General features: G+C 46.0%; 3 protein-coding genes and 1 pseudogene across 3 annotated transcripts; 1 reads left to right on the top strand and 3 right to left on the bottom strand.

Annotated features, from left to right (window-relative positions):
• Positions 1-197: 197 nt before the first annotated feature.
• LOC117837785 (calmodulin-binding receptor-like cytoplasmic kinase 2) lies at positions 198-3,242 on the bottom strand. Its single transcript, XM_034717546.2, has 6 exons — positions 2,644-3,242; positions 2,307-2,467; positions 2,036-2,201; positions 1,763-1,852; positions 734-1,044; positions 198-638 (listed from the first exon to the last, which is right to left on the bottom strand). Exons 1-6 carry the CDS (start codon positions 2,975-2,977, stop codon positions 381-383), a joined length of 1,320 nt encoding a protein of 439 aa, XP_034573437.1. The 5' UTR covers positions 2,978-3,242; the 3' UTR covers positions 198-380.
• A 1,286-nt stretch (positions 3,243-4,528) lies between these two features.
• LOC117838995 (uncharacterized) lies at positions 4,529-6,419 on the bottom strand (annotated as a pseudogene).
• A 1,352-nt stretch (positions 6,420-7,771) lies between these two features.
• Positions 7,772-8,503, bottom strand: LOC140220089 (uncharacterized). Its single transcript, XM_072291100.1, has 2 exons — positions 8,488-8,503; positions 7,772-8,387 (listed from the first exon to the last, which is right to left on the bottom strand). Exons 1-2 carry the CDS (start codon positions 8,501-8,503, stop codon positions 7,888-7,890), a joined length of 516 nt encoding a protein of 171 aa, XP_072147201.1. The 3' UTR covers positions 7,772-7,887.
• Positions 8,504-12,361: 3,858 nt separating this feature from the next.
• LOC117836019 (uncharacterized) lies at positions 12,362-13,304 on the top strand. The gene has a single exon (XM_034715376.2). The coding sequence runs from the start codon at positions 12,672-12,674 to the stop codon at positions 13,035-13,037; it is 366 nt and encodes a 121-aa protein (XP_034571267.1). The 5' UTR covers positions 12,362-12,671; the 3' UTR covers positions 13,038-13,304.
• Positions 13,305-13,494: the final 190 nt, after the last annotated feature.

The raw sequence follows: 13,494 nt of genomic DNA, 5'->3' as shown, positions 1-13,494 counted from the left end.
CAGGGAACACTTGATCTGTTGATCTGCAAAGGATATCTAACGGAAGTGTTCTGTTCTTTTGATGCTGTATATCTGTATTTTTGGGCTCGTGGCAGTGACCTTATTATTTGAGTTACATCAAACGTTTTTGAAAATCATGGAACTTGAATTTAAAATCTGCATGACTCGTTTAGGTAGTGGTAGTCTTCTCCCTGACATGATGAAAAACTCTCGGTGCATGAGCATTACACACTGCAGCTCTGCAAGTGCATGATGAATCTATAACTTTCTATATGAGCAGTCCATTTGGCAGGCAAGTTCAGAAACCACAGCTTACATGCTAGTTACAGTTTCAAACGAATCGATCCAAGCAACTACAGCCCCTGTTTGGCTATTACGAACTACCTGAGGACCCACTCGTCGGTCCGTTCCTCTGCCACGGCGGCGCAGCGCGGCTCCTCCCGGCGGTGGTACTCCCTCCGGATGGTCCACAGCAGCTCGGTGCACCGCCGCATCGACGGCCGGTCCTTCCTGGCCGCCGCGACGCACTGCGCCGCCAGCGCCAGCATCCTCTCCACGGCCGCCACCGACGCCGGGCTCCGCCGCATCCTGGGGTCCATGGCCACCACGGCTTCCCCTCCTCTGCACTTCTGCACCGCCTGCATCGCACCGCACGCCATGGCCGTGGCCCGTGAGCATCGCAGCTCTTAATGGTCTTTACTGTCTAAGATTCTCGACTCGATTCTTATCTTACCCATTTGGTGGTGAGCCGGGCCTCGCCGCCGCGGGAGCGCTCGACGGGCGGCCGGCCGGTGACGAGCTCGACGAGGAGGACGCCGAAGGAGTAGACGTCGCTCTTGTCGGTCAGCTGGTACGTGCTCAGGTACTCCGGGTCCACGTACCCGGCGGCGCCCTTCGCCGGCGTCGCGTCGGAGCCTGAGCCCGTGCCGGAGCCCGAGGCCGAGGCCGCCATTCCCAGCAGCCCGAAGCCGGTTACCTTCGCCTCCAGCGCGTCGGTCAGCAGCACCACCGACGACCGGATGCCTCCATGGATGATCGGGTGCTCTGCAACTCGAAATCAGATCACGTGAGTTTCAGAGAACCACGACCGGATGCCTCCATGGACCCGGGGCCTCGCTGTGGAATCCCGCCGCCGCGCAGAACCGGGATCCGAACCAGGGGGGTGTATGCAAAAAGATTGGATCGCGATTATTGATCGCGATCCAAATTAGGGGGTCTTTTGAAAAAAGTAGGGGGCTTTGTGCAAATAATCGGATCGTGACTATTAATCCCGATCCAAATTAGGGTGTATGTTGTAAATTTAAAGGGCCATCTTGTAAAACCAGGTCTTCTTCCTCTCGCCCGCCGTATTTCGCTGAGCCTCTCCGTCTCATCCGCCCAATGGGGGCAGCTCGGCGACGAAGCAGGGCAGCCCTTGCCCGATGCAGGAATACGAGCGATTATGGAGCTCATCATCACCACGTAGCAGGAGCGAGGCGACGCCGCCGTCCGTGTCCACCGGCGATAGACAGACCAGGAAGGGCACGGCGCGCCGCTCCTCCGTCCGCCATGGGCCCGACGAATTAATGGAGCTCCGTGGCGCCGCTGTTGGCCGGATTCTAAGCCTCTCGCAACCTCGCTGCTCGCGGAAGAACGGATGAACATCCCCTGCTTTCCCTTTCTCCTTCTCCTTGTAGAATAATTCCTTCTCTACCTCACTGATTTATTCACAACGATCATGTCACCGTTTGATCGAAGAACATATACCGAATAGAGTTCATACCTTTGTACTCGTGCAGATAGGTGATAGCATGAGCAACGTTGATGGCGATGTTGAGCCGCTGCGTGAGTTCTAAACCATTTCCGCAGGATTCTGCGGTTTTTCACATTTGCAAAATGGATCAGTATCCTCCTAGAGAGACATAAAGTACTACTACTTTGATTCTGATACTATGTGATAACAGATCATTTTTTTTAGTACTGGTATATTGCAAATTTAAGCATATGGATGAAAAACGTTGCATCATCAACAGGATGATCGCTGCATTATGCATACCATCCAGGTGTTCCCTCAAGGAGCCATTGCTGACGTACTCGAGGACAATCAGACTGTCATTGCTGCGCTCGAAGAAACCGAGGAACCTCGCCAGATTCTGATGCTCAATGTTCTGAAGAGTCTCAAGCTCCCTCCAGAGTTCTGCTGTTAGATACTGACCATTCAACTGCGGCAACAGAAGAGCTAGTTAATTACAACAAATCTATTTGTCCTGCAATTTAGCATGCTGTGTGAACAATGCAGAAATATGCATGTTCTTCACATTCCTAACCTTTCTGACACATTTGACGGCAATCTGAGACCCATCCTTCAGTTTTCCTCTGTACATGGTGCTCGAACCTCCTTGCTTCACTATGTTCTTTTCGCTGAAATTTGAGGTCGCCTTGGATAAATCAGCAACGGTGAGCGGCCCACCTTCTTGCCATGATCCTGCTGCACTCAGTTTGCCAATAAATCCCCACAGTCAGATTTCATATTTGAAAATTTAATGCTTGTTTGGTGTTATAAACTTAATCAGAGAAGTTTGCTTCATCGAGTCCCAATTCAACAGAAGTCAGCATCAAGAAGGAGCCTACTGAAGAAGAGGGAGGAACAAGAAGCAAGAATACCTGAATCTATGGAGACATGGCACTCTGCCCCCCTGCTCTTCACCTCCTCTTCTTCCTCGGTCTTGACCTGGACCCGCGGCACGAAGCAGCTGGAGAACGCGCCGGCGAACCGCTGCGCCGCCGCCTTGAACGAGCCGCTCCGGCTCACCTGGGAGGACCGAGCGCTGTAGGAAGAGAGCTGCCGGCTGTAGACATCTGGGGAGAACGGCGCCCGCCCACCACGATCGTAAGAAGGCCGGTGGCCGTGAGCGCCGGCGCCTCCGTGGAGCTCACCGCTCCTTCTCGTGCTGGTGGTGGTGGACTGCCTCCTCGACGCCGCTGGAGACGCTGCCATGAGGGGAAGCTCTCATCCAGTGCTGAGTCCGCTGACTGCTTCATCTCCTCGGCCTGCAACTGCTTGTGGCGTTGATATGGGGGCGATGACTCGACGCTGTTCAACGGAACGGGACATGGATGGATGCCGTCGCTGTCCGGTGGCTGCTGGGTCAACGGGCATGCCTCGGATGACCTGCAGAATTATTGCTGATTTCTGGTCCGTTTCTTGAGAGCACCAATGGTTTCTTGAGAAGGTACGATCATGACCTGGTTTTAACAATTGTTGTGTGAATTCTGTTGGAATAAAATTGGTCCAGGGTATGCATGTGAAGGAAGCATTTTTTTTTTACGAGATGGGAGAACATTCTGAGCAGTCAGCCAGGAAGAGCGAAGAACATGCAATGAGCTGTCCTGGTTTGGTTGGTACGGACGGAGCAATCAGACTTGGTCAGATTAGTACAAATGCAGAGGATCATTGTTTAACGTTATCTGGTAGAGTTAATTTTTGGATATGACAACGAAACTGTATACTTTCCTGGTCCAGTTCAACGAAACTCGCAATCAAAATTTATAGTGAAGGAACAGAGGGAAACGAGAATGATGAACTTTTGTTAGCTCTCTGCAAATACTCTTAACCGATTTTTTTTTTGTCAAAATCAGTCACATCGATGGTTTTCCTTTTCGGCGAGGAATTAGCAAGCGTATCCACTTAGCCACATCAATCGGACTTGTAATGTAAGAGCGCACAAATGATTTTCCATCTGCTGCACTACATTGTACATTCAGATGCTGAGATCGACCATTGAGGGGGGAAAAAACAGTACTTCAAGCAATCCAGGCCGTTGGATCGAGGCGCGCACGGCGCACCCGATCAACGGCCGGCCGGCCACGGCTCGCGCTTGAATGTCTGGGCGAGGGCGCCGCCGGAGAGCCGGGGCCATCGGTGGCGCCGCCGCCGCGGGAGTCTTCCATGGGCCAGTGGAGCTCCGCGGCGCCGTTACGCTTCGCGGTTGTACTCTTCCGCGCTGCCGCCGCACTCGCGTACTACGGCGGCGGCGGCCTCCATCCGATGGATCGCGCCGGTTGTTGGTATGCTAGCTTGACATGGATTACCTTTGCGGCGATCTGGCCGCCATGGCCATGCATCCTTCTCTCGTTCATCGATTAATTTGGTTCATGGATTGGATGATCCATAAGCCCCAAGTTAATCAAAGAACATAGCTTATCTAGAGTTGGGACACTAAACACTCAAAGTGCAGGTTCCAAGATATATAATTCTTGTTGTATCGCATACAAATAGAGCCACAGATAGGCTATAATTATTTTGACTCTCTTCATCGACCATAAGGGGAGAAATTAGCATACCACCTTCTGCCAATAGGCATGACATGATAAACTTAGATATTCATGTGACAATTCCCAGAAGAACATGATGATAGAACATAGCGACTCGTCAAAGGTAGACAGTGAGAGAGAGAAAAAAAGGAGATTTAGCAACACCACCAAGCGCCTCAACGAAATTTCAGTTCCATGACATACCAATTCACAAAACTGTGACCAAGATATCTGGTAAGCTCTGCATCTCTATACCATGTTTTTCATTCTCGAATCGGTATCATGTATGTAGGTACAGAATGGAGCAACTCATGAACATATTTACTCCATAGGACACAGACATGGTATACTAACTCACCAACATATGTTCACTCCAGTGTTTCCCCACTGGTAGCTGATTTCAGTTCGATACCTAAGAATCATTCACTTCCAGAGGCGGCAAAAGTGAAAGATTTTTCTACTAACTGCATATAGTCAGATATGTAACCTGCAAGACTACACCAACTCTAACAGGAAAAGAAAGAATTGTTATCTAAGCAACTAAGGTATTTCAGGTTTTTCCTACTTCCTCTTCCTCCACAGCAAAATGACAGCCTTCCCAACTCAAATTCTTTCAATTCTCCTACTTCCTGGACCTGTCAAAGAAACCTCAACGAAATTACCACACTAGCAAAGAGCAAAAGACATATTCAACATGCAATTGAAAGACATAAAGAACAGTCACAATAGACTGAAATTTGCAGCAACAAAATCACTATCAAGAATCTATTTAACCAATCTACATGCACACAGACAGGATTCATAAATTGCCTGAAGTGATTTTCTAGGACAGGTAATGAAATGTGTAATTGTAACTTAATTTTTTTAGGGGATCAACAGAACAAATTTGGATCTCTCATTCCCTTTTATAAGTATCAAATTATAATTTGATGTGGGTTTATATCATTATAGAAAACAATAACCAGTCTCCATCCACCTATAAAACCATTTTTTTATTTTTCAGTGAACTATACTTAATTGACAAGTACCTCTGCTAGACTGCCACCTTTTAATATAACCATTTGCAGGGGAATCGAGAATATGGTTGTGGATATTATTACATTACTGGTTATGTCCCCTCTGTTTGGAAATTTACAGGTGCAATACGGCAATATCATTATGGAAACCCCAATTAACACTGTTGACATACACCCAAATCATATGATAAGGTTTCCTGCTCTTTAGCAAGATGGTTTTCAAAGGGTCACGTGATATTGCTACCTTTTGGAAGAAGATCCAGAGCCTTTACTCTTCCCTTCAGAGTGATGCACATCATTGCCGTCATCTTGATTGTTGCCTTCATCATCTGGACTTATATTTTTGGCATTTGTAGCCTCTGTCCTATTCAGGCTGGCCAATCTTCTTGGAAGAAAAATGTTGTAGTAATACTTGGACAGATCCCTTGTTCTCTCTGACCTAAACTGCTTCAAGGCAATGTTCATGAAGTCCTCAAGATTATTCTGAGGAACCGACCTCTCAATATCAGAAAGTTTCTTCTTGTCTTCTGCAGTCCATAACTTCAGAACTCGCTCACCCATTGCATCAAACCCACAGTTTCTGAAAGCCGGCTCACCCAATTGATACTTGACCCTCTTCCAGGCCTCTTTCACATGAGCTCCTACACAGGCCTCAGATCCAGGATGAGAACATTTACACTTGTCATCCACTGCTTTCTTGTCTTCCACTGCTTTCCTTGTCTTCCGTGGCTCCACAATGGGTGGCAGCCTGACCACCGTGCCCATCTTTTGTAAGGTTTCATTATCATTTCTGTACTCAGCCTTCTCTTCCTCAGATGGGGCATTAACCCACTCAGGGATAGCAGCTTGACACATGACAGCGTCTAGCCCAATACGTTTCCTCGTTGATTCAAGAAAACTAGGTAAGTTACTCAGGTCACCAGCTATCCTCCCGGAACTCCTTGTGCCTTGTTTGTGAAGTCTTTTCTGTTTCTGTTAGCATGCAGAAGCGAATTAGACAATTGCTTGAGCAAAACTCTTCCTTAAAAATGATAGATGAGAAAAGGAAGGTACCAAGAAGTAATAACAACAGATATTTACCAAGAATGGCCTAGGCAGCAGCATTTGCATTGTATCATTTTTTTATGGCAAATATGGGCGCAAAATGTTCAGTCTTAACAATTTCACACACAAATTCTACCTACCAGTCAGAAGAACTGGGGATTCAGACCCATGATAGAACTGTTAATGACAATTTAGAATTTAGCAAACCTAAGGACCAATCTACCCCTGCATGACCTTAGGAGCACATGTCCACAGCTACGATACTCTATATCCTGAAGCATAACCACAAATAAGTTCTTATGAGCTAACATCTGAAAGGGGGGATACACAAGCACTTACACTTGTGTTTAATCATCTGATTTAACTGGACATCGATCATCTATAGCGTTTTCATGTATTGCTAACATCAGAATGAATGTGTGCATATTGACCTGTCAAATTCCTAATAATTCTGCTAAACTGACTACAAGAAACTTTGATGAGATAAGAATGGAGTTAACAGAAGATAATATAATTTCCTACACAGCCACGGCTCTTTGTTTTGTTTCTGTGTTCATCATTACTTAAGCATCAGAGAAGGACACAAGATAAATGATAGAGATAAACCATAAAGGAACAATGTCTTGCCCGAATGAGTGCAAGCTCCTCTTTCTACATAACTGATGAAAAATCTAACCATAACATAACTAAGCCAAAAAAAAAAGTTCCTCCTACAAAGTCATTATAGATCCTGACCAATTGCAACATTGACAACTAGGGTGGCAATAAAACTAGCAATGCATCATTTTCCAGTATACTAACTACTACCAAGAATTAGGCGTATCATGTCGTGTGACACAATCAGAAATCTCAATCAAGGAAATAGCGAAATAGCATTAACGACACCATCAGAAATCTCAACCAACGTAACAGTGAAACATCATTAATGACAGGGCACAAGTGCAGCAGAAGTTGATAATACATGGCAACAATTTAACAATATCCTTAACAGACACACTAATCACCACAGCCTCCAGTCAACTTCAAGTCATAAAACCAACTCACATCATTGTAAACATAATGTTGACATGAGAACCATGAAGATTCCATCATGATAACATGGAAAATTAATAACAACACACTGCATTCGATCATTATAAGCATGCTCAAGAATCAGCCTCTATCAGATCAAACACTAACAGAACTAACAAGAATAAATGGTAAGAGGCACTCTAATTCCAACGTTAACTACACGAATCTTTGGCCCTGCTAGCAATGCCGTGTCCTATTCGGTCACAGAATCTGACACAAGAAATGGAAGACGCAGACTAACCAATTTCCATCCAAACAACCGCAAATCTCGCACTGAAGATACGGCTTTACGAAGCTAGACACTGAAGCATGCAATGGTGTCAAGTCAGAGATACCGCAATGGCGGAATTCCCCATTCACGAACCTTTCTTGAGCGGAACTACGGCAAGCCTAAAAACACCGCCAATGTTTTATCCATGGAACAACAAAAATCGAAAAATAGACAATGGCACTGCGAAACCGATTAATCACCAGGCGATCCTCTTCTACGCAAATCCCAAGAACTCGAACGCGTCGAAGAAGAAAAAACCCCGCGGCGCAGCCAGGAAAGAATGCTCACCTTCGAGTACGGCGCGTCGGGGTCGACCTCGGAGCGCATGTGGCGCAGCGCCAGCATCACCGCCAGCTTCTCGTCGTCGTCGACGATGCCGCGGTTGCGCCCGCACAGCGCTCCCGCGGCCGCGCGCCGCGCCCACGCCATGGCGCCGTCCACCAGCGCCGACGCCGAGCTCCGCGTCGCGCGCCTCGTCGAGGCCGACGCCGCCGCCGCGTCCTCCTCCGCGGTCGCGGCGACGCCCTTGCGCTTCCTGGAATGCTCCGGTGACCCCGGGGCCGCGCCGGGCCCGCCGGGAGGGACGTCGGACCCGACCATGGCGGCCTCCGCCTCCGCCGGCGAGGTGTTCGCGGGAATGCTGCGGCGCGGCGTGGTTTTGGAGGGGGGCTTTTCGCGCCCGGGGTGGCGTCCTTACTGTTCCCTTCTTTTTTGGCTCGCTGTCTTCGGGGATGTGTTCCTGAGAGGGGCGGCGCTCTAGCGGTGACTGGCTTCCTAAATCGGCAGGCTCACCATGTGCCTTTGGCATGAATCATCATAAGTGCTTCCACTCCCTTCTTTGGGGTTGTATGGTTGAAATGATGGAGTCTTGTGGTATAGGATTTGAGATGAATCAAGATTTCTAGTGAACTTTCAATGAGAAAGATAGAAATTGATTTGTGGAATATAATATATATGTGATGATTACGGTAACGCATCCATTACATGTATTGTCGTGTCTGTTATAGATATTGCTATTGGGCTACTTGAGCTGTGTATCTTTTCTCTGCCTAAACATTTATAAGGGAGATGAATAAAATCACGGCAACTAGTTAGGCATGTTATTGATTTGTACTTACACGCATTTAAAAGTAGAGAGTATGTTTGGTTCGGAGCTGTGGTTTACCATGCGGCACTTGCAGTGGTGCCTAAGTGGTGGTGAAAAAAAACGACACCACAGATGCAGTGAAAATTTGCACTAGAAAACAACTAAAAGCTCTGACGGCGTCAAAACCTAGCAACCAACCAAGCAGCTGTCTAAAAAGGAGGTGGCGTGTCACAGATTGACGTAGTATGCTATGGCCAGCAACCAAACACCCTCAGAATCAAAAGTATGTTGTCTCATGCTCATTGAAAACTTTGGTGAACTATCAAGATTACCATATGCCAAGTGCCAATCTTAGAGGCATCGATCCAAGTTCATAATAATGATCTACGATGTCTTTGGGTAATTTTTTGTCATCTAAATTCTCAACACTATAATTGTAAGATATGGCTACAAGCTAAATCCTATCAAGTCAAAATGATGGACTCTTTTTTTTTGGTATATTGGATATGACAAGAATTAAGATTCTAATGAACTTTTAATGAGATAGAATGTGATTCGCGAATTATAATATATCTCTGATGATTAATGGAGCACGACCCTTATAAACATTGCCGCTTCCATATATTATAGATATTACCACTGGGAGATGAATAAAACCCGGGAACTTTATTAGGCTTGTTGATAAATAGCAAACTTTGTAAAACTATTCGATTTTGTGGTTACAGACATCTGAAGAAGAATCGAAAGTATGTTCTCATGCTTGTTGAAACTTTTGTGAACTATCAAGATTACCTTCTGCACAGTGCCAATCTTGGTGGCACGGGCAGACAGATTGATACTTACAAACTATTTCAACTACGCCAACAAAAATCAGCTAAAAGACGAGGACAGATACAGATAGCATATAGCTATTGAAAGAAATTATATGCAAAACTAAAGTGTCCATAATAAGCTACCATAGTTTACTGTTTTTCTTTTTAATGGGACACCAAGTTCCACATAAAAAATGAGGGGAAAATGTTGTTAAAAGAAGAAAAAACCTCCAATAATGTAGTATCTGACCCTCTAGTTCACATGCTAACTTTGTTGCTTATAATTTATGTGAAAGATAAAACTTCCAATATTTTACCTAGATCGTCTAAGGTCAATAGACATAAGAGTAGATAAGTAGTATATTGTTTCCATTTAGATATTTAGATATCACTAGTACTAAAGCAAAATGGTAGTACACTAGTACTACTACATAACAACTCTTATAGTGGGCGTTTGGATACGAGATGCTAAACTTTAGCAAGGTCACATCGGATGTTCGGATGCTAATTAGAAGGACTAAACATAAGCTAATTACAAAACTAATTGCACAGATGGAGTCTAATTCGCGAGACAAATCTATTAAGGCTAATTAATCCACCATTAGCAAATGGTTACTGTAGCACCACATTGTCAAATCATGGACTAATTAGGCTTAATAGATTCGTCTCGCGAATTAGACTCCATCTGTGCAATTAGTTTTGTAATTAGACTATATTTAATACTCCTAATTAGTATCCAAATATCCGATGTGACAGGTGCTAAAGTTTAGCATGGTGTTCCCAAACACCCCTATAGTGTGAAGAAAATTATTCCATAATAAATACTTGCCAAGGAAAATTTTAATTACGCGCCAATAGCTATAAAAACAGTGATGGATACAAATAGCATAGAGAAAGCATAGGACAAGTTTGTATTTAAAGCTAAAGTGGCTAAAAGAAAATACGAGGGAAAACATTGCTAAAAAAGGAGATGACCTCTAAAAAACACCAACAAGATCATGTGTTACTTTGGCGGCACTAGAAAAAGAATTTGGAAAAGACAAAAATGTTTGTGCCTAGATGATCCATTTGTGGCAAATGTGGTGGCCTCCAACGTGTATAGGTGGAAAAGGTCAATTGCAATCGTTGTATGTATGACTCTGGCATGAAGGATCTTCTGTGAATAATTAATATGGATGAACCTAATCGCATTTGCTGCTTTATGATATTATATTCCACACCTTATGAAGTCATGATACAAATGTTTAGATTTAAATTATTTTATTGGTGTATGATAAATAGGAGCCTAGTGTCTAGAACCTTTTTGCTTATTTGAGGTCCATTGCAATGCAGGGGTATTATCTCGGCTAGTCCATAATTGAAATCCACATTGCTAAAACTCGTGAGAAACTTGTTTGATGTACATCACACCACTAGATCAACACTTTCTCTGGTGGCGAAAACCAAAGGGATCAGTCAAAAAGAACTTCAAGGAACATATGTCCCTAGGTGGTGGACCTGACGTGGGGGCGATCACCCAGCTCCCATAGAGTGACAAACGGCTCTAATCTACTATATATGCTAGAGCTTAAAGCTCCAATTTGGACACAGGGTGGGTAAATTTTAGTGTTGGAAAGACCGAAATGTCTTGGTTGTGATTCTAGATGGGAAAAGTATTGCTTTAGGCCAGTCTCAATGTACAGTTTCATTGCACTGTTACAGAGATTGGAAACTAGGTAATCATGGCTGTTGAGTGTCATGAGGATGGAACTCATCTCACATATGATGAAATTCTCCATTCTTTCTCCTTATAAAGACATTGCCAAGTCAGCAAAATTACTAATGTGGTATGAAATTTAATGCCCATAAAACTCCCACTGAAAATAGCCTTAGAGATACTACCTCCATTCACAAATACAAAGCATTTTAGGACATTGGCACAACCTTCCATATGCAACTTTGACCAATAAAATATATAAAAGTAAATTTTTTTAAATAGAAAGAGTTACATATTACGATAGTTGGTTTCATGATGAATCAATTAACATTATACGTTAGTAATCTTTATAAAATTTTTAGTATTGATGGTCAAAATTTAAAAAATTTGACTAATGAGAAATCCAGAAACGGATAGAGGGAGTGGATGGAAGCGCAAACTGGACATTTACCTTTTCAAGAGCCAAAGACCTACAGGTAGAAGGAAGAACAATGTGTCATCTCTTTCTCAAGTTATATTTGACGTTTTACAAAAATGGTAGGGATTTACCTAAAGTATACCTTTATGGTTAATATCCTTAGGATTACACTTCTAAGGCAGAACGTAGAGAAACCGTAGCGACAATCAGGGGCGAAGCTTCATTGGGGTCAAGGTGGGCCATGGCCCTCCTGCTATTGTGTAATCTCCACTGCATGCTACAGTGTTTAGGTAATTTTGCTCATAAACCTTCATCGAATGACCACCCCTGGACTCCCTAAACAATTGGCAAAGCTCAACACCCACTTGACAAGTACACGACACTGCGTCCTGAATCCTCACATAAATGAAACCAACCTTTTTTTCGACAAACGCAAAAGGTTCAAGTTGAAAACAAGACGAATCTCCCCCTAAATGGCCGCGTCGCACTCGTCAAGTTGAAGACGAGACGAAAAGGCAAATGAAAGCTGGTGGTGGCCCTACTACGTACCAAGCAGGCAAGCACACACCTGTCACGCTCACGCGGCCCGCGCCACTTGGACCCGCCGCCCGGCCAGCGGTCACAAAAGGCCCCCGAATCCCCCTCGCCCACCGTGCGTGGCCCAACCGCGTCCACCTCCACACCGTTACCACGGCCCGATCGGCTCGCCTCTTGCGCGCGCGGCCGCGGCACGTCTCCACCCCACCGGCCGGTGGTGGACGCGCTCCAGCTCCATGCGGATAAGCCGCTTGTGGCCGCCTCGCCCTCCCCATCACGACCAATCACCACCCAATCACCACGCCCGCTTATATACCCGCCCGCCTCTTGCCGCCTCACGAAATCGATCGGAGAAGCCGCAGAGCTGCGGCGCATCATACATTTCCGATTTCTTTCCCAATTCGTTGCTGCAAGAAGCTAGCTACAATGGCGTCGGTGGGCTTTGGCAGCACCGTGGCGGCCGTGGCGCCGGCATCGTCTTCGGCGGCCGCGGCCAGGAGGCGGCCGCGGCGGTCTGTGCTGGCCGTGCCGGCCGCCACCAGGGGCAGCCCGGCGCCGGCCAAGGAGGAGAAGAGCCTGGTCGACTTCATCTTCAGCTCCATCTTCAAGAAGGACCAGCTCGTCGAGACGGACCCGCTCCTCAACAAGGTCGACGGCGCGCCGGCCGCCGCCTCGCGCGCCAAGCCGCGGGGCGGCACCACGTCCGGCGGCAAGAAACCTGCCAGCAGCAGCGACGACGGCGGCAGCGGTGGCGGGTTCAACTTGGGCGGCCTCTTCGCCAAGAAAGACTGAAACGTCACCACGTCCGGCGGCAAGAAACCTGCCAGCAGCAGCGGCGACGGCGGCAGCGGTGGCGGGTTCAACTTGGGCGGCCTCTTCGCCAAGAAAGACCGAAACGTATGCGTGCGTGATTTCTGAAACTCGGAGCTGGATTTACTTTGGGGAAAAAAAATTGGTTGCATATATATGTGTGCGTGTGGTGTGAGGTGACTCTCCCCCAAAACTCAAGTGATTTTTGATGTGATAATGTGATAATGTGATATACTACTTGATACTTCACACAGCATTCCTTATTCTTTTTTCTTCAGCTGACTCTATGATACATTGGTTATTGAAATTGTTAAACTACCCTACCAGATCATGTTTGATTGTCCCTGATCTTGCTCTTAGGAGGTTCAAGAATTATCTGGGTTATTGAAATATCGATTGGATTTAAGAACTGTATATCAGTCTCAGAGAAATATTTTTT

Source organism: Setaria viridis, chromosome 9 (genome assembly GCF_005286985.2).
Source record: "Setaria viridis chromosome 9, Setaria_viridis_v4.0, whole genome shotgun sequence".
NCBI lineage: Eukaryota > Viridiplantae > Streptophyta > Magnoliopsida > Poales > Poaceae > Setaria > Setaria viridis.
This window is presented reverse-complemented; position numbering and strand designations above follow the sequence as displayed.